We start from the raw sequence: 21,501 nt of genomic DNA, 5'->3' as shown, positions 1-21,501 counted from the left end.
CATATTAGTGTCCCTGGAATCCTGTACTTTTGTAGCACTAAACTTCATAGGTAGTTACTAGGAGTGATGTCCAGAAGTCCATTAAGGAGTCTATTCCAAGTTCTTAAAAGCAACGTCTAGTTAAGTGACTTGCTGAGAGAGACACAGTAGGCAAATGGAGGCTGAGGGACCCAAACCCCAAACTACAGAAAGCAGCTCGTTAACGGTTCATAGCCTTACTCTCCTGTGCTAACTGCCCACATTTCACTGAAAGTGGTTTTATGCCTTGTCAAGTCCACAAAACACATTTAGACAATACTGACAAACTCTCATGACCTCTGTGATGTCAGCTTTGTGAGGATGGAGTTGATCCAGTGTTCAACAGCCAGGATGGGATGTGAATCAGTCATTCTAAATCAAAGGTTCGATTATTGAATTAATTCTCCATTCCAGCAGCCTGCCATATGCTTTGTAATGGAAGCATGCTGGCAGAAGAATGTGATTCCCCCATAATTACATCACAGTCTCCTCTTCCACTTTTGTAAAAATGTAAACCACTTTTTTGAAAATGAGGACAGCTATCCCAGTTTGCCCATCCAGAGGTACTGTCCCGTTGCTCATGCAGCAACTGAAGAGGCTTGTTAGCCATGTTATCCCAACAGTGCCAAGCTCCTTCAACATTTCCAACCAGATCTCATCCCTTCTTAAGACTTTCTACAACAGAAGTGAATAAATTGGTGCAGTGACATAGCCCACCAAAATGGGATCCAGTTTCATTTGCTTGTGGCACCTTCTTATTAGAGAAAGGCATATGCAATACATTTAGGAGCTTCAGAAATAGTTCCTTCCAACGGTCAGTATTGTCCACATTCAAGGTGTCACATTTCTTCATTTCTGCTGAAAGTAGTCTAGGTAATATCCTGCATCCCTGAGTCACTGGATAGTTTCTCTAAACCTTTTTGACACTCACTGAAAGTAATTTCCCATGGCCTCACCAGACTCCTCCCATACCACGAGATGATGAAAATTTTGGTTGAAAATGTTGAAACAAATTTGTAATGTTTAGTTGCTCTAATGCTGTGAGTGCCACAAAACTGGAAAAATCACATAGAAATGCATTGTATTTTTGCTCAGTTTTGCAGTCTGCTGCTGTGTAGTGAAGGTACATCTCTGTTGAAGAAAAGAGATTATGCTGCATTTCCAAGTTTTGTCTGGATTAAGAGATAATGAGGTGAAGGACCTGCCAATTGGACAGTCAACTAGGAGTTAACTTCAGTGGTGATACGCTTTTGCAGCAATGTCAAACTGATATCTTGGCCACCTGCCCCTGACACTGGGAACATGTTCTTCCTGTTGTCATTGGCACAATTAACTACTGATATTAGACAAGTGAGATTGTGTACTTCCAACCTCCTAGAAAACAGAAAATGAAATAGGTAAAAAAACAAGAGTATGGTGCTGTTCACACTGTGCGTACAGAGACTACACAACTTTGGGTCCCTTTCCTTTATTTGTTGGTATCCATGGTGTATGCCATACCTCTCAACCTCTTAGAGCAAGACTTCTTGACAAAGCCATAAATAAAAGTGGGACAAAGGCCCCAAAATAGGGACACTTTTTAAATATTGCTCTTACAAACTTAGAAAGTTGATAGAATAACTGGTTTTGCATTAGCACAAATTTTCTGCAGGGTATGAAGTCTGAAACTCAGTTTTGTCATTATTTTCTAACCTTAATCTTTAATGATTTGTCACTAATTTGCCAGAAAACCACAATTTTATGAAAAACTGACCAAAAATATGAGGCAAAAATCTGGACATTCTGCAAAAATCTGTACAGTTGATAGGTATGAATTGCTGACTTGTGAATTTCAATACGAATTCACTGAAAAGTATTGGAAGGAGCTCTACTGTAATGTATGTTAGAGTGTTTCATAGTTGGATTGTAACAAACCTCATACCAATTAGAATGAAAAGGTTTAGGTGTGACATTCAGTGGTAAATATTAACAGACACGAAATCTTAGAAAAGTTTGTTATTTTTTTCTTTTCTCTTACCTGCTTTATCCATTTCAGGGTCATGGGAGGGTCAAAACTTATTCTAACTAGCAGTACATGTAAGGTAAAAATCAGTCCTGGCCAGGATGTTTTAGGATACACACAAACATCCACATACCTACATGTAATTTAGGGCTGTTGCCACTATACCTAATAGCTTATATCTTTGGATGTGAGAGGGAACTTAAATGTTGTTGTGTCTTCCGGCTTTTCCTGGTTAGGGGTCGCCACAGCGGAACTCCGGTCCGCTAATGATTGGTAGTTGACTTTTACGTGCCGAGATACCAGCCCTGACGCACAACCTTCAACAAAGATACGCCCAATGTTAAGTTGTCTCTCTCGCCTTCATTCTTGCTGGTTGGGTTCGGAGCTGACCCTCGGCTCTGACTCGGCCATTTTCTAAAGCTCGAGAGCTACTTACTGGCTCGAGGCCTCCCTATATCCCACAGTGCCTGGCGCTAGACCCGCAGATCTCGTTTGCCGCTTCAGCTACGGGGTTGCGCTTCACTGGCTCAGGTCGTATTAATCTTTTGTATTTTTAGTAGTTTAACTGTTGTGTATATTTTTCGAATTCTTTTGTTAATCGAGTAGTACTGTAGACTAGTCTTAGTTTTCCCTGTGTTTTTCTGACCCTTAGGAAACTCATTTTTATTTAGAGAGTTTCTCCCCCCCCCCCCCATCACTCTAAGTAGGCCGTTTAAGTTAGAGGCTATCCCTTTCCCTTTTACATTGTTTTTCAGTAGGAAGTAGTGTTTAGCCTTTATAGTCTAAAATCATAGTCTCTTAATTTTAGTTTGTATAGTTACCTAAATTTTTTGTGTGAAGGTGTGGGACTAGTGTATGTGTGTTACTGTGTGTGTTTTTTGTACACTAGTCAAAAATGTAATCCTCTGTATTCCCTTTATTTTATAAATGTCAAGGGATACCAAGGTATCAGGGTTCAGGAAGTGTGACTCGTGCTGTCAGAAAATGTCTCTGACAGACGGTCACACTTCTTGTGTTTATTGTTTGGGTTCCCTACACCTGCAGGACTCTTGCTCGGTATGTCATGCCTTTAGTCCGAGAATCCTGCATGAGCGTAGGAACAAGTTAATTCTCAGGGGTTTATTAAAACCCGAGGGGTCTCCGGCAAAGTCTCAGCCAGCTAAAACCCCTAAGCCCACCAAACCGTCGGCTCCCAGTACGGAGCCATCGCCAGGTGGAGCATCTGCTTCAATTTCGGTTCTGGCTGGGACCGAAGTATCAAAATCTCTCTCGGCTCCGACCTTGGTGTCGGAGCCGTCAGGGAGCCGTAAGAGATCCAGATCGCCATCCCTGGAGTCAGTTCGCTCAGCTCCGGGATCACCTTTGCTACCGTCCGAACGGAGCCATAGGTCCCACTCTTCCCGGTCCTCGAGGCTGTCCGATCATGACTTGGAGAGAGTGGTTAGTAGACAACTCAAATCGCAGGCCCTGGCTAAAATGTTAACTAGCCCTCCTCATCAGGCTGTGGCTGCTCCCCTTTCTGAAGTAGTTCCTCCTCCAACTCCTCCTGTCAGTTCGGAGCCGGAGCTTGTTGGGGCTCGAATTCTGGAAACATTGGCGCCGATACTTCCTCTTTCGGCTCCTTCATCAGCTCCAATTTCTTCAATGGTTCCGTCCTTGGAGGGATCTGGGCGCCAAGACTCCCTCGTCGGCTCCGAGGGGGCGAGTGGCATCGGACCCTTGTCCGACCCCGTTCTCCCTCTCGGAGCTTCAGCGCAGGTAAGCTCTGCTCCTACATCGGCCTCTGAGCCATCCCTTTCGGTGCCGGAGAGGATTCCCATTTCCTCGGAGTGGGGGCCCTCTTCTGTGCTGGACAGAGGCGCCTTCGAGGTCATGAGGAGCGTGCTGACCTCTGAGTCTGCACCTCGATCAGTCCCTTCAGCTCCTCCCCCCAGGGTGCCTGCTTCGGTTTTTGCCCCTCCTCCAGACCCCAAGCGAGGGGATCAAACACTCCAGGTCACACCACTGGGTGTATCTTCCTCTTCCGAGGCCTCCCCTGAGATTTCACAGGAGCCCCCTCGAAAGAGGAAATGTAAGAGTAAACATGTTGACTCCCTAGAGTCGGTCACGTCAGATACTGACTTGGAGAATTCTGAAGGGTCCCCAAGATCCCCCTCTGAAGATGTCTCTTTCTCAGACATCCTTGAGATCCTTAAGCAGAGGGGGAACTGGTCTGCCCTTAACCCTTCTGAGGACGAGTCGGTATACTTGGATGCGTTTGGTTCTCACCCCTCCACCTCCTGGGTGTCTCCGCCTTTCAATCCATTAATGGAAGTGGTGGCTCGGAAGGTGTGGTCAGCTCTGGACACACTGGAACCAACCCCTCACAGGCCCACTAAGTTTATCACGGCCCCCCAAGATAAACCGTTTCTGACAAAGGGTGTCCCCGTTGATGCCATGGTGGTAGCAGCTGCCACGAAAAAGGAGTTGGCTGACACTTCTGTACCTGTTCATCCCCTTAACAAAGAGTCTAGGACGATGGATAGATAGCGGAAGCAGATGTTTTCCTCAGCGACCTTCTCCATGCGGTCGCTGAATTATTTGTGCCACTTCACCTGTCTTCAGAGGGATCACCGCAAGGAGCTTGGAGATACCCTGCAAGATTCATCAGCTGTGGGGGCTCAAGACAAGATAAACTCCCAGCTGGCGACTCTTAATTCTATCGTTAACTCCTCCATGCGGCTAATTTCGTATGCGGCTGATGGGGTGAGTAGAGCCGCAGGCACAGGCGTGGCTTTGAGAAGGCATGCCTGGATGCGGTTATGTAACTTCACTGATCCCTTCAAGGAGTCTGTCACCAACACCCTGGCTCTGTTTGGACCTCAGGTGAGAGATACACTTACCAGGTGTGAGCAGGAAGGCAAGACTCTCTCTGCCATTGGAGTCCATTTTTCCACTCCCTCTAGACCATACCCTAAGGGTCAGAAGAGTGGGAAGATGTGGTTCCGGAAACCCCAGGGAGCTGTGCCTGACACACATGGCAAGTTTCCCTCCAGAGGCAGAGGAGGGAACAACAATAGACGCCGCCCGCGGGGCAGAGAGGGTCTGCAGAATCAGGGCAGCAGAGAATCTTTCTCTGACAAGCCCTTCCAGCACCCCTGAGGGGCTGCCCAGCTGTCTGCCTTCGGAGGCAATTGAGGGAAGGTTGTCTCTGTACCCAGAAGCCTGGTGTCTCTTCACTCGAGACAGATGGGTACAGTCTATCAAATCCGGCGGTTACAAAATCCCATTTGTCCACACTCCCTTAAAATCAAACAACCCCATCCCAGATGTTCCACCCAGTCTAAGGAACAGGCAGTGCAAGAAATTTCAAGACTGCTAAAAAACGGGCCATCCAACAAGTCCCAGCAGACCAGCAAGGATCCGGAATTTACTCAAAGTTCTTTTTGGTACCAAAGAAGACAGGGGGCTGGAGACCCATTTTGGATCTCAGCAGACTAAACAAGTCTGTTCAAAGAACGAAGTTCTGGATGGTCACGCTTCAGTCCATTTTACCGTTTTTGGGTCAGGACAATTGGATGTGCTCCATAGATCTCCAGGATGCGTACTACCACATCAAAATGGACAGGCGTTCCAGAAGGTTTCTCTGCTTCCGGCTGGGAGCCAATCATTACCAGTTCAGAGCCCTACCCTTTGGTCTCACCACAGCCCCCAGGGTGTTCACCAAATGCATGGCAGTGGTTACCGCTCACCTGAGATGGCAAGGATTCCAGGTGTTTCCATATTTAGACGACTGGCTCCTTACTGCTACCACCAGACATCAATTGCTAAGAGCCAGGGATTATACCATCCAAACATGCTCCAACCTAGGTATCTCAATACATTTTGAAAAGTCTGCATTGTCACCTTGTCAGTCCTTAACCTTTATAGGCGCAAGATTAAATACGAAAGATCTGTCTGCAAGGCTTCCAGTAGACAGAGTGGCAGACATTCGACGACATGTACAGGTATTATTAGGACGCAGAAAGATTCAGGTCAGATTCGTCCTAAAAACCTTAGGTCTCATGGCAGCAGCGATCATATTTGTTCCCCTGGCTTGTTTTCACATGAGGATTCTCCAGTGGGTGCTTTTCACCCAATGGTCCTTTCAACAACTTCCTTTGTCTCACAAGATAATAATCACACAATCATGCAAAGACCACTTGACATGGTGGATGGTCTGTCCATCAGTACCCCAGGGCAGACCATTTGTCCTTCCTCCTCCAGTTGCCACAGTGACCACGGATGCCTCCCTGATCGGGGGGGGGGGCATTTTCAGGGCAGGACTGTCCAGGGCACCTGGCAACCCCATGAATACCACTTGCACATAAACGTCTTGGCGATGAGGGCAGTGCTTTTAGCGTTGCAAGCTCTTCAGAACTCTCTACCCACTGGGACCATTGCAATTCAGACAGATGTCTTTAGTGTGGTACACCAACAAGCAGGGCGGAACCAAGTCATATCCCTTATGTCGAAAAGCACTCAGACTATGGCAGTGGGCGATCTCCTCTCAACGGTTTCTGACAGCAACGCACATCCCTGGGAAGTCCAACATCATAGCGGACAGGCTAAGCAGAGCTATTCTCATGCCTCACGAGTGGTCTCTCAACCGGACAATAGCGGACAGAATCTTCCGCAAATGGGGTCAGCCTTGCTGCGGCCTTTTCGCAACTCCAACAGCAAGTGCGACAGTTTCTTCACTCTCTTCCCTCTTCCCGGACACTCCCCCAGAGACGCTCAGTTCACGATTGGCCCCAGGGACTTCTGTATGCATTCCCACCCTTTCCACTAATTCCCAAACTAATTCAGAAAGCTACCATGCCGGGTTGCAGGATGATCCTCATTGCCCCCTACTGGCCTTGATAAATCTGGTTCCCATTCCTGCATCATCACCTTCTAGAGCAGCCTTGGAATCTGGACCCAGTTCCGGACCTCCTGATCCATCAGTCGGGCAGGCTGCATCAATCTCTTCAGTCTCTCAACCTCACTGCTTGGTTGCTCCACTTCCAACCTTAGCCAGGCTTCCCAGTATTTCCAATTCAGTGCGTGAGATTATCCTTTCCTCACACAAACCTACAACCAGGAAGACTTATGCTAGTAAGTGAAAACGTTTCTCTTTCTGGGCAGAGGCTAGAAATATAGATCCCTTCACGGCCCCTGTCCATAACGTTCTGGACTTCTTAGCAGAACTTTTTCAAGCGGGCTCCTCGTCGGCCACCATTAGAGTTCAATTAGCGGCAATCTCGAATTTCCATATGGGCCTGTCAGAAACCAGCATCATGTCCCATAAGCTTTGCAAAGCCTTTCTGAAAGGAACAATCTTGCTCAGGCCTCCAGTGAAAGATCCCCCATCTCCGTGGGACTTAAATTTGATCCTAGCTTCCTTGATACTTCCTCCATTTGAACCGGCAGCTTCCTGTCCCTTGAAATTGCTTACTTGGAAAACCCTCTTTTTGGTGGCCATTACTTCAGCGAGGAGAGTTTCTGAACTTCAAGCCCTTTGTGTTCGTCCTCCTTATCTAGTTTTCCATAAGGATAGAGTTTCACTCAGGACTAATCCTTCGTTCCTTCCTAAGGTCCCGTCCGAGAACAATTTGTATCAATCCATCGATCTGCCAGTCTTTTTTCCAAATTATTCCAACAAAGCTGAACACAAATTACACCAGTTGGACGTTCATAGGCAATTACGTTTCTATTTGCATAGGACTGAGCAAATAAGAAAATCAGAACAACTCTTCCTGTCCTATGCGGAGGGTAAGCAGGGTCGACCAGTGTCTAAAGTAACCTTATCCAGGTGGTTGTCCTCTATTATTACCCTTATTTATCAGTTGAGGCATAAAGAACTCCCTGCTAAACCTAAAGGCCACTCTACTAGGGCTTTAGCTACGTCGGTAGCCTTTCAAGCAAGACTACCAATGGAAGCCATTTATGCGGCAGCCACATGGGCCACCCCTCATACCTTCATTTCACATTATAAATTGGATGTGGCCTCTAGGAGTAGAGCTGATTTTGGTTCCACTGTGCTCAAGAGTCTGTTCCAATGAGCCACCCAGGACTAAGGTGCTAGGGACGCTGTCCCAAACAGCAAGAATGAAGGCGAGAGAGACAACTTAACATTAAGAAGTTATGTACCTACCATAACATTCCATGTTAGTTGTCTTCTTCTTGCCTTCTTTCTTGCGTCCCACCCTCCATCCCCCTAGCCTAGATGGACCGAGAAGAGTCTTCCTACGAGTCTTGTCACTGGCTGAGTCTTTACCGTTTTATGTCCTCTACCTTTTTTTCTTCAGCCCTCCAGCTGAAGTCTTGCTTTTAGGACAGTTGTCCTCTTCTATTATTTTGGTGTTAGGTCTTCCAAATGAGATCTGGGGGTCTAGCGCCAGGCATTGTGGGATATAGGGAGGCCTCGAGCCAGTAAGTAGCTCTTGAGCTTTAGAAAATGGCCGAGTCGGAGCCGAGGGTCGGCTCCGAACCTAACCAGCAAGAAAGAAGGCGAGAAGAAGACAACTAACATGGAACGTTATGGTAGGTACATAACTTCTTATTCACGCATGTCTGCACGCAGAAGACGCTCTAGCTGAGAATCGAACCGGACAGCGTCTTACTGTGAGGCGACAACGCTACCGCAGCACCACCACTGCCTTAGCAAAAATACATGATGCATAACTCTTCAGAAATAACGCTGGCTTACCCTAACGAGAATATAAGAACAGTGTCACAGTAGCTAAACGTAAGCCATTGTGTACAAATTGATTTTAAGGGGACAAAATGTTGAGCAACCCAAGTGAATTAAAATGAAAAAGTAGAAAAGAAAGTCAGCAAAGGCGGTTCAAATGAAATGAGTGTTGATTCTGATGAAATCCCCGGTCAGGGGATGAAACCACTCAATCCAATTGTTTTCCAGTTTTACTATTATGGTTGCTGCTATTTGTGTTCGACTACATACGAAAACCTTTTTGAGATTTCCTGACTGCTAACAGTGTGTGTTTTGTACTAATCATTTTACTTCTTGAATTTTGAAATTTATGAACAAGCACAAATACTAATGAAATCTGACAGTTTATCAGTAAGAAGGTTGAAATATTTGCAGATGGGTGTTTGCTTAGATTTTTATGAAGGGGAACTGTAATGCTTTTGAAAACGTATAGCAATGCACTGAATTTTCCCTATATAAGGCTCATATCCATGTGACTTGAAGAGGCAACCATGGTAGCAGTGAAATGTCTAATGCAACATCGTCTTGCCATGATTAAGCTGCAGAATTTGCCTTTGCTAACACATAGCAGTGATATTTGTGCTTCTGTCCAGTCCAGTGCTACACAGCTGATTACATTTAGCAGTTGTTTCCCAAATAGTGCACATAGTACATTGACAGAAATCAGCCTGGAAGACATTGAGTTTGAAGGAAAAGTCCATGTCTGACTGCATTTTTTAGCATTCATTTGCTATAGCAACGATATGCAAAAAAAGTATGAAGTATTGGACCAAGGACAGAGGAACTAAAGAACATTGTACAGAATATAAGGGATGGTACTTCAAAACCATATTGATTGGCAACAGGTTGTTAAAGCACATAACAGAGGGAAATGTCTGTTTTTAAATAACACAGAATGTTTCTATAGAGCACATCTTTGGGAAGACATGTAAGGGAGGTAGGTTAGAGATGAGCAATGAGGGCTACGGCCTCTATTCCTGACAGAGACAAGTAGAGACTGTAGTGCTTGAGTACATAAATAGTGAAAGCAAAGATGAAGGATACATATTCAGGTTCCTTTCATGCATAGTGGTGAAATGTCCAAAAATATATATATTTTTTTCTTTCTGAAAATACAAGTATTTAATGGCATCATTTCAGGAAAGTTTGAAAGGAAGTTCTACTTCGGAGGAGCTGTAAAGCCTTCCTAGAATAGCCATCTCATGTCAATGAAAAAGACAGACGTAGGCTGATTTAATAATATGTGAATTAGAGACAGGCATAGTTATGAAGAGTTTATGAAATGAAGTAAAAGACTGCCTTCAGACATTCAGTAGAACTATAGTAGCAAAAAGGTGTTATAAAAGAAGAGGAGTGCTCTGAGGAGCCTTTTGTATTTCATTGTCAGTTTATGATGTCAAATACTGTACCTAAGTTACTCTAAGGAAATGTCTCATGTCAGCGTGACTTTTATCCCTCAGGTAGTGAATAATGCTGAATGAGTTGTAGTAGCAGAGTTGTCTCTTGTAAACTAGATGAACATGCATTTAACCTGAAATGATAAGCATGAAGTTTTCCATTTTACCAACAGGACCAGTGAAGAGCGTGATCCTCTCATTTTATTATCCAGGGATAACCCAGACTTAGTTGATGCAGAGTACACCAAGAACCAGGCCTGGAGATCAGAAAAGGTACTTTTGTCAGAAAACTTTGAGCATGCATGTTTTGGTAGCCTCCGGGAAAGTATAGCTGAACATGGAAAAACTTGAATTTTCATCTGGTCAGCATGTTAAAAATTAATAATAATTAGCTTATCCCAGTTAGCAAGTGCTTATCTTTTTTTTGTGCTGAGCATTTATTTCATTTTTTTTCTACTTTGTAAGTTTATAGTACTTTCACTGTATATACTGTTAACAGTTTCTTTTGGCCTATTTGCTTCCTTTTCGGAGATTGTGAAATGTGAGCAACAAAATATCACCAGGTGCAGGTATACATATTCCTCCAAGATAGCGAAAACAGTCAAAGGTAAAAAAACATGCAGAGAAATCCAAAAGCACGGCTTAAAAAAAACAAATAAAACTTTAACTGTACAAGTAGTAAGCACTTTCACGTCTCAAAGGACGCTTCATCAGACCATAAAAAATATAGCACAAACACACTGCTTAAGTAGACAACTTGAAACAAAGTAATTGTCAATGTTATTTGAACGGGTCAGGTAACTTTAGATGTGGTTTTAAAGGTACAGTCTCATTCAGACCATATCCCGTATCTGCTTGAAGCAAAATAATCCATCTCATTTCACATTCTTCTGTTTTGTTAGTAAGATCTCCCATTGTCATACTCTCTGAAATCAGCTGCAATACTAAAAAAGTAAAAGTATGACCAGAACCTTGACAAGATATATGCTGAGCTAGTGCATTATTCCTATCTAATTTACAATTTTCGCAAAGATGTTCATGTTTATGTTCACGAAGGGAACAGTTGGTCTTGCCCACATAAAAGGCCAGGTAAAAGCTAAGTACACTAGGTTCTTACTCATACAATCAGCATAAAAAGAAAAATATTAACTTCCTTGGCAGTAGGGTGAATAAAAAGTCTCTCCTGATCTATATAACACTGCAAGTCCTATAATTATAGGTCCCTGCATGTTGTGAAGCAACATGCGAAGCATAAGTACCTTTATAACATACAAGACATTTTAAAGATTTCCGATTCTTAAAACAGAACCTGGGTGCCCCCCCCCCCACACACACACACTTCTTTAATCCTGTCATCTGCTGTCAGAATGTGTCTGTTCATTTCCCTGATTTCACAAAGGTTATTAACATTAGAGAAATAGAAAACAGGCACCCCTAATTTGTCAGGACAAGAGCTCTTACTGAGATCCTCAGATCTATTAAAAAGCAGTGGATTTGAGAAGTATGGTTAGCTTTCCCAAACCTATCTATACTATGAAGGACTAAACATATATTGATTTCTTTGAGAGTATCCCCTTTCAGAAAATTCTTTCTTCGGGTTACTTAAAGGATATTTAATACTTTCATTAGCATAATTAAATCTAGACATTCTCATCCTTTGCTCCTTTGATAACATTGCTATATATGTGTGTGGGTGTATACCGTTTCTGTGCAAGACATTATTCTAAACAACCTAGTAGTCAAGGTGAAATATGAATTTTTAATAACACTAGCATCTAGAAAATCAACTTCTATCTCTGAGAAATTCATAGTGAATCTCAAGAAGGATGTCAGAGTTCAGAAATTCTAAAAACTCTTGTAGAGCCCTAAACAAGCATGTCCACAAGAGAAAAATATCATCTACAAAGTGTTTATAATAGTGAATATGGCTTGAAAACTGGTTAACTAAAACCTGTGTGGTTTCCTATTGTGCCATAACCATGTTAGCATAAGAATTGGCACATGTGGTGCCCATCGCTACTCCTGCTTTCTGAATGTATTATTCATTCTCATAAAAAGTAAACTGCAACCACCAAAGACCAGAAAACAAAAGAAACACAATAACTGTGAAGCTTGACCTCAATGGAAGAAGCCGGACACCAAGGTATTGTGAGCGCTTTCATTCGATTTAATTAGAAACAAACGTCTTCAGAAAACAAATACCATTAATTAAACCACCCACCTATATACAAGAGTCAAATGCATCACATGACAATGTGAACCAATGAACAAATGAAACAATCACACTACAGTCTTGTTAAAGAAATAGACTGGCAATACATAATAAAATGATAAAAGCATATGTGCATAAAAAACACTTAAAAGAAATACATGAAAGATACATACAACTTGTATGTTCAAATATATTATTCATCTACCTATGAGAAAGACAACTTTTGATAGGGCAACCATACACAGAGATGTTATAATCTCTGCATCTGTGAAAAAAAATTTGGTATTAATAGTCTCATTAAGACCTGGGAACTGATCAGCGCACAGAAAAATCAGCCACTTGCTTTCTAGACATTTATTTATTTTAATTTATTTATTTTATTTTACATTTGTTTACTGGGATAGTCTGACTGGTTACATGTCTATTTTCAGAGGAAGCCCGGGGAGAAAAGCTCCACATAGACAAACTTACATAGATTACACAGAAGTTAGCAAACAAGTATAAAACAAAGTGATTATATACAATGGCTTAGCAGTGTTCCCTAGTAGGGACTCACAATTCTCATGGACAGACACAATTAATAGTAACAGACATCAGATTGGAAGCAGAGCTTGGCGACGTAGTTACAAGTTATGATAATTACAGAATATGCTTTCAGTTTATAACTTAATCAGGGTTGGTACATGGGCATAGCCAATTCACTTTGAGATACTGTTTGAGATTTTTTTTGAAGAGACTTTTGGAGGATTGTAGGGTTATATAGTTTGGCACCGAATTCCAGGTTTTGCCAACGAAGTTGGCAAACAGGGATTCACCAGCAGAATTATTAGCTTTGTGGGTTTGGACCAGTAGTTTATCAGCTGACCGTAGGGATCTCAGGTTGCTATATGGCTTAATAATATTTTTAAGTGAGGTGGTATTATCAGGGTGGTACAAAATTTTGTGCGCTATTAAGAGTTGATTGAATTAAGCTGGGCAGTTCTAGCCACTCTAGTTGTTTAAGGTTCTGGCAGTGGTGGGTTCTATGGAGCAAGTGGCGAATCTGGCAGTATGATTGTAGCTATGGTACAGCTTACCCAGTTCGGATTTGTTGAGGTTTAGGAGTACAGGGGAGGCATATAAAAGAGTAGAGAGTAGGTATGATCAGGCGATTGCAGTCCTAGCCAGTGGGGTTAAAAATGTCATGTTTCTATACAGTGATCCAAGCTTCTTATTGATGGTCTGTATGGTTTTGTTGACCTGTAGGTCAAATTTGAGATTATTGTCTATGATAACCCCTAGCAGTTTGGTGTAATGATCTGGGGAAATAGTGGTACCATTGTTAGATGTGACAGAGAATGAAAGTGTGATAGATTTACTAGTGGAGGAGAAAATTAGAAGTTTAGTTTTATTGAAGTTCAGAAGTAGGCGTTGGTTGGTGAGCCAGTTCTCGATAGTGTTAAATGTATTTTGGGTTAAGGTTTGCAGTTCTGATGAGGAGGTGGCTGAGCAGATCGGAGTGGAATCATCTGCATATTGAATGCAAGTAGCTTTAGGGATAGCAATGTGAAGGTTGTTGATAAAAATAGAGAAGAGTAGTGGACCTAGTATGGACCCTTGAGGGACATCAAGTGTGAGAGGTAGCTGGCTGGAGAGTTTACCCTGCCATAGTACTGCCTGTTGTCTACCAGTCAGGTAGGACTGGAACCACTGGATAGCAGGCTTGTTGAGGGAAATAGATTTTAGTGAAAGAATGAGAAGTTCATGGTTGACCATGTCAGAGGCTTTTGATAGGTCACGAAAGTGGGCGAAGGTTAGCCTATTGTCATTCTTGTTTTGGTTTATGACAGTAGTAAAGGAAAGGAGTCTGAGGTGGTGCTGTGGTATGGCCTGAAACCATGCTGGGAGTTGGATAGCAAGTTATTCTGTGTAAGGTACTGCATTAGTTGCTTGTGTACACATTTCTCCATTATTTTGGCTAGTGGGGAAAGAATGGCAATAGGTCTATAGTTGGATATGCCTGAGGAGCTACCACCTTTATGGAGTGGAATAACTTGAGATATTTTCCAGAGGGAGGGGATAGCATTTTCGGATAAGGTTCTGTCGATGAGGATAGATATGGGATATGCAATGGCATCTGCAGCTATTTGTAAGTACTCTGCAGGGAGGAGGTCAGCAGCGGGGGTGGTAGGTTTTAGTTACTTTAGAAGTGTTTTGATAAAACTAGTGGATATTGGTTGGAAGCTAAATTTGGGGTGATTATAGGTGTGCGGTTTAAGTTACAGGGGGTTAGTTGATTTGCTAGGGATTGGATTGTTTCAGTGAAAAAGTTATTAAAGGTGCTAGCTATGGTCTCTGGGGAACTATGGGTGTAGTTAGCTGGGGTTGGGGTGGTGGAATGACCTGCACGAAGTAGTTGATTTAAGCCTGCCCAGAACTTTTGAGGGTTGTTATGGTGTTTTTGTAGGAGATTTTGGTAGAAGCTTTTTTTATCCAGTAAAACAGATTTTTTTGTATCATTCCTGAGTTGATGATATTTTAGATGGTCAAGTGGGGCTTTGGTTGTTCTCCAGTTGGCCCAGGCTCTATCTCTAGCTTTGATTTTAGATTTGGTCTCTTTTTTGAGCCATGGTGATGTGTTTAATCTAAATTTTATTGTACATGCTGGAGCATGGGAATCAAGGATACTTAGGAATTTAGTGTTAAAGTGAGCTACAGCCTCTACTAATGATAGATTTTTTTTAGGTTTGACCAGTCAACTGCTTTTAATTTGTTTTGGAATATAGCAGCATCAAAGTTTTTCCTGTTTCTAACTGTTTTATATTTGGGCTGGTGAGGGTTTCCTGCCCTATGTTTTATGATACAAGTTAGACAATGGTCGCTGAGGTCATAAGGGAGAGTACCAGGTGTGTACAGTTAGGGTTGGTTATTAACTAGGATCCAGTCTAGGATACTTTCCCTATTCATAGGTTCATAGGTAGGTGCTAGGCTATCGGCCCAAGGGCCTACATAAGCCTAGCCAGCAAGGTTCCATAGCTTATGCCACCCAAGAAAGTTATTTTCCTGTGCCACTGTCCAGCAGAGACACAGAAGTGATCTCCGGGGTGTATTTCCTATTTGTTTATCCTAGTGGGAGAGGTTATGGTATGTGTAAACCCAGATAAGTTTATACTGGTGAGGGGAGGTCGGATGAGCAGGGGTGCCAGTCGGTGTTAAAGTCACCAAGGACTATGGTTTCTTGGGGATAGGTAGTGGATAACCAGTAAAGGATATCTTCTAGGGTATTTAGGTTGTTGCCTGGCAAAATGTATGCAGAGACGATGTTCAAGTGCTTGTTTTGGTTAATCTGTAGCTTAGTTATGAGGCGTTCCTCATTCTAACAAAGTCTTAAAATCTTCACAAAAAACACCTGGAATCACTGTCAGGTACAAAAAATGAAAACTTTTTGAAATGATCACATCCTAAAGCATGTTGTACCAAACCATTTGTCATGTTGTTGTTTTTTATAGCCAAGATATGTTCATATACCCTTCTATCCAAAGTCCTAATGGTCTTACCTATATAAAAAAACGTTGCAGGAATTACAAAGTGCAACATAAACCACAAAGGTGGTATCGCAACTAAAATGGCCTTTGGCTCAAATTACCTTTTTTACGTGTCTGAGTTCCACAGAGGCAGAATTAACTATAAATCTACATTGCCTACAATATCCACAAGAAAATGTCCCCAGTGGCGTATGTCCGTCAGCAGAGCAGTTAGTCTTTGAGTGAAGGTAATCCACTTTTATTTTGCAAAGCCTTAGAGTTACTTCCCTTCTCCTCTGAAGTTACTGTTCTGTCTCTGCCTGTAATGCCACATTGTCTACATACAGCAGCTTTGTTGATCTGTACCCCCTGACCTGTTTGATGTAGTCCATCACCAGTATAAACAGCAGTGGGATCAGAGTTGGACCCTGATGTACGCTCACTCCCACTGAGAACCACTCTGTGAGTTTGAACACTGTACATACTTGTTTCATTCTGTTCTTCTACATAGCCTGCATTAATTCTATCAGTGTTTCCTTTACTTCAGATTATCACAGGACTGCTCAAATCAGATTTCTTGGGACCTTTTCATATGCTTCCTCCAAGTCTAGGAAGGCCCAGCTGGACTAATTTGTCACCTCTACCTTGTTCTCCACTATCTAAGTGCAAACATCATGTATGTTGTACTGCATCCTGATCTGAATCCAAGCTGCTCACCTCATGTCTTACTGCCTGTTATTTTGCATACTTGCTTATCAGTCCCCCTCTCCAGCACTTTCATACAATGTGAAAGGAGCCTGATATCTCAATATTGCTCACAGTTGTGAATGCTTCCTTTGTTCTTTTACACTGGCAGTGTGATGCTTATTCTCTGATCATCTGGGATATACCTTTCTCTGTATACTGCTGTGAGTTCCCTCAGGAGCCATTTCTCCCCTTACTTACCCAACACCTTGATCACATCTTCCAGGACCTCATCTGAGCCTTCTACTTTTCTTGAATTTGTTTTCCTGTTCTTCCTGTTAACATTGTCGGCTCTATATGGGTCAGTACAGCTTGTTTCAGGGTTTTCTTTATTCAGAAGTTGCTGGAAGTACACTTTTTATCTGCCTTGGCTGTCCTGTATACTGATGAGCAGGGTGTTGTTGGCATTTCTTTTGAATGGTGTCTGATGACCACCTTCTTTATTTTTGTGTATTTGCTTTGCAACCTGATGAGTTTCTTTGTGCCATCTGCTGAGTCACTTTCCAGAAGTTGGTAAAGTGACCCTAATGCCTTGATATCCTTCCATATCACTGTTGGAGTATTCTTTACAAAAGGGATTCCCTGCCAAGGGTAGCCCAAAGTCCGGCCAGTATACAAAGCCTTAGGATCATATAGACATCATATGTCACACATACAGTGGATATAAAAAGTGTACACACCCCTGTTAAAATGCCAGGTTTTTGTGATATAAAAAAAAATAGACCACAATAAATAATTTCAAAACTTTTCCCACCTTTAATATGACCTATAACCTTTACAGTTCCATGGAAAAACAAACAAATCTGTTAGGGGAAAAATATAAAAAATAAAAAACGTATAATAAGCTGGTTGCATAAGTGTGCACACCCTTAAACTAATACTTTGCTGTAATTAAATCACAAGGTGCTTCAACATTCAGTCGTCTTGGCTACACACCTGCCATCAATTAAAGAGACTCTGATTAACCCCAAATAAATTTCAGCTGTGCTAGTAGGATTTTCCTGACATTTACTCAGTTGCCTGCTACAGCAAAATCCATGATTCACAGAGAGCTCCTGCCTCCCCTGGATGTCCCTCTCAAGGCTGGTGAAAGCCTGGAGGGATCACACAGTCGTTCTGTCAGATTCCTCTGCTGTGACCCTTTTGGAGGTTGGCAAGTATCTGACTTCTCACACATCCTTGAGGCTTTACAAACATCCAGTCAGGATGTTGAGGGGGAACCTCAGCTGGTTATTTCAGAGAGACCGGGGGGGGGGGTACTGTAAATTCTGGTTCAGAAGGAGATTCCTACTATGTTGGTTGAGTGCAGACAAAGGTCTGAACTTCCTAGCGTATATAGGGCAGACAGGCCTTGAAAGAAAAAAAAACAAAAAAATCAAGCACATTCCCCCTGCCACTAAAGATCCCCAGCATGAATGGCAGGATTTTACCCAGGGGTTATGTAATGCATTGATGGCCTTAAAGCCTCCCCAAGGAGTTTCTGTGCCTACACTGCCTTGGTCATCTAACCCACTCAAGAGGCCCAGAGAGCAGGATTCATCTGAAGAGGATTTGGATTCTGAGGAAGAATCTTTGTCATATTCCTCTTCAATCTCTTCTCCCTTGAATTATGGCTCTGAGGAGGATGATTCTGTTAGCACTGACTCTCCCTTGGAAAAACTCTGCTTTGGGGATACTGTTTCTCGCATGATGGAATATTTTAAATGGGATTGTTCTCAGGTTTCTGACATTCAAAAGAGGTATTATGTGCTCCTCCAGATGGAGTTCCCAAACCCTCTGCTGTACCTCCAGTCTTGGCTGCTTTTCTATATACCTTTTCAGCAGACTCTGTGGCTCTGGATTCTAAACCTCCAGCTCCTAAGAAACCTGATAGGTTTTGCAAGGTGCCTGATGAGTGTTAGTTCCTATACAAATGACCCTTCTCTGTAGTGTCTGTCTCTTCTGACAAACCATCTAAATGTTTTAGCCCTTCTTTCTCAGGCAATCTCTGACTCCCTGATTCTGAAGGAAAGGCCTTGGCCTTTTCTTTGCTGGGCACTACGTCTCAGGTAGCTTGTCACTCTATTAAATATAGTTATGATGCATCTCTCAGGGATGCTGCCTTTGGTTCTGTTTTGAAATGTTACTCTTGGCTTCATCTTCAGCCTTTGCCTGATAATATTAAGGTTACGTTGTTGGATACTCCTCTTGACAATGAAACCCTATTTGGTTCTGCTGTTGCTGAGCTTTTTAAGTCCCTTCAGGATAAAAGTAAGGCCTTGCAGGAATTGAAGCATATTTTGTGTCTCCTACCCTTAAGTTCCAGAGGAATAATCCATCCAAATCTGCTTTTGTTTACAGACAGTCTCACCGTCCTCCCAAAGGTAAGAAGGGTTTTAGGTGGGGTCCTTCTTCTGAATCTACTTAGACTCCTACTTTTTAGAAGATTCCCAAGACAAGCCAGACTCTGTCTGACTGTTTGTCTCTCTCTTTCTTGATTCAAGTGTCCCTTATCCCTTCGTCTTTCCCTTTCTCTTTCCAGTTGTTTCAGGGTCACTCAGGACTCTTGGGTTCTGTCCATTATCTATGAGGGGATACTTCATGGTATGGAAATACCTTCCTCCTTTTCTGGGCATCCCTCAACCTCCTCAGGAACAGCTTTCTTTCTTCCCAGACCTGCTTCAAGGCCTTTTGGCACAAGGCACTATTTCTGCTCTGGCCCCTTCCCAGGAGAGGAAGGAGTTTTATTCCAGAATGTTTCTGGTTCCCAGGAAGGAAGGCACCTGGAGACCCATTCTGGATCTTTCTCAGCTCAACACATTTCTGAAGGTCCCTTCCTTTCAGATGGTATCCCTTCAGACCCTGTTTCCTGTTCTTCTTTCCCAGGCTTTTTTGGTCTCCTTGGACCTCAAGGATCCTTATCTTCACAGTGTATCTCTGTCTCCTCCTTGCATTTTCTGATCTCTGCTTTACCCTTTTACCCTTTGGCTTTTCTACTGCCCCAAGGGTATTCACCAAATGGCTTGCTCCTGTGATTTCCTTATGCAGGATGAGAGGGATTCAAATATTTCCTTATCTGGACAAACCTAGTCATTCAGGATTCCTCACCCAAGGTATTGATTTAGCACCTCCAGTTTACTGTTTGTCTGTTACAAAGCCTGGTGTTTGCAATGAAATTCCAGAATTCAGTCCCGGTTCGTTCTCAGGATCGTGTGTTTATTGGTTGCAGGCTCCAGACCATTCCTGCGCTGGCCTCCTTGCCTCCTCCCAAGACAATCACCTTTTTTCAATCCCTTCTTCCTCTCGTTTCTATTACAGCCAGGGAATTCAGGGTTTTGGGATTCATGACCTCCATGATCCCTATGCTACCTCTAGCCAGACTGCATATGAGAAAACTGCATTGGCTCCAGCACTGTCATCCACTAGAATTTCTAGTCCCTCTTCTTCCATGCCTCAGATTCAAGCTTCAGCGGTGGATTCATCAGCTGTCTCTCAACCCAGAACTTTCTTTTCAGCCCCCAGTCCCCTCTCAAGAACTTTTCTCAGATGCCTCAGACACTGGGTGGGAACCCTCTTTCAGTTCCCCTCAAAGTCCAGAGGTCAGATACATCAACATAAAGGAGATGAGAGCTCTCCTTTTTGCCCTTCAGACTTTTCGCTTCCCCCTTCTTCTAGGACCACTCAAAATTTTCATGGACACTAGTATAGTGATATGGTATATCAACAAGCAAGTGGGAACACGGTCCTACCTTCTTTGCAGACTGGCTGTTCAAGTGCTTCTTGTAAACGTTTTTTTTTTTTTAAAGAAGCATTTTTAATAAGTTATCACAAATGACATAGGCAATTTTTATATAACTAAAAAAAATATTGACATAATTTTAGTTGCAAACATTATACATCACTTATCATCTATGCAGTCATTGTCAGTCAAAACATTACATAGCTCATGTAAATCCTGCCTTCTTATAAACCTCGCTCCTCCTCTGCATGTATTGTTCCCACAATTCCCATTTTTTTTTCTATGTAATGTGCTCCTACCCTTTTCTAAAGATAACAATTCCAGCTGTTTTATCTGGTAGTATATTCACTACTTCTAGTAAGGTTGATTTAGACATTGATTTCCATTTTCTAGTAATTGCTTTTTTGGCAGCCACCATAATTAGACTCAGCAGGGCTTTACTATATCTAGGCAATTCCGATTCTGTATCATTGCTCAAAAAAAGTCACTTCCTTAGTTACACCATTTTGCTTACCCGTTATCTCTGACAGAGCAGTCTGCAGGGAAAGTTATTACTCTCCCAGAAAATATGTTCCCAATTGCGTCTTTCTTCCATATCACACCTCCAACATTTGCTATCCACCTGAGGAATACATATGTAAACACTTTCAAGCAAAGATCCTAATTCTTCTAGACTTTGTTGCATATTTGGAAGACATACATATATCATCCCATTGGTTCATAGTGAAATGCTTATCCAATCTCTCTTCCCAATCCTTTCTAACTTCATCTGACTTTTTCTTCTAGTTATCATGCAGTATTTTGTATGCTATACTGATTATTCCTTTTTTTAACAGTAGCTTCTGGTCTTTCACTTAGGATCCCCCAATTTCTTTATCTTTGCCTATATTCTGATATCAGTCCTTGATAGGGAAGGCAACTCTATCCTGCAGTCCAAATAAATGCTTGGCCTCTTCCCATTCTGGTACCTTTCCCCCTCTGATTATTTACTCTCAATACCTTGGTTCTTTTGCCATTTTTCTCCAATAAATTCCACCCCCTCTTGCCTTGTTGTCCATATCCCTAATTGCTGTCATCCCTATTGTCAGAATCTCCTTTCTCCATTCCTGTGTTAGCTTAGTTCTTAGAACACTTTCTGCTACTTTATGAATATAATGTTCTGTATGGTTATTAT

At 42.6% G+C, this 21,501-nt stretch overlaps 1 protein-coding gene across 1 annotated transcript in view; it reads left to right on the top strand.

Annotated features, from left to right (window-relative positions):
* POGLUT1 (protein O-glucosyltransferase 1) overlaps window positions 1–21,501 on the top strand; it is a 937,534-nt gene that overhangs the window by 548,996 nt on the left and 367,037 nt on the right. Inside the window, exon 7 of the mRNA XM_044072938.1 lies at window positions 10,324–10,423. Coding sequence (XP_043928873.1) covers window positions 10,324–10,423 — 100 coding nt within the window. The remainder of the gene's footprint in view (window positions 1–10,323; window positions 10,424–21,501) is intronic.

This window comes from Protopterus annectens, chromosome 5.part1, assembly GCF_019279795.1.
Source record: "Protopterus annectens isolate FY-2018-M chromosome 5.part1, PAN1.0, whole genome shotgun sequence".
In the NCBI taxonomy this organism is placed as follows: domain Eukaryota; kingdom Metazoa; phylum Chordata; order Ceratodontiformes; family Protopteridae; genus Protopterus; species Protopterus annectens.
The sequence above is the reverse complement of the archived record's forward strand: the minus strand, read 5'-3'. Positions and strand labels throughout refer to the sequence as shown.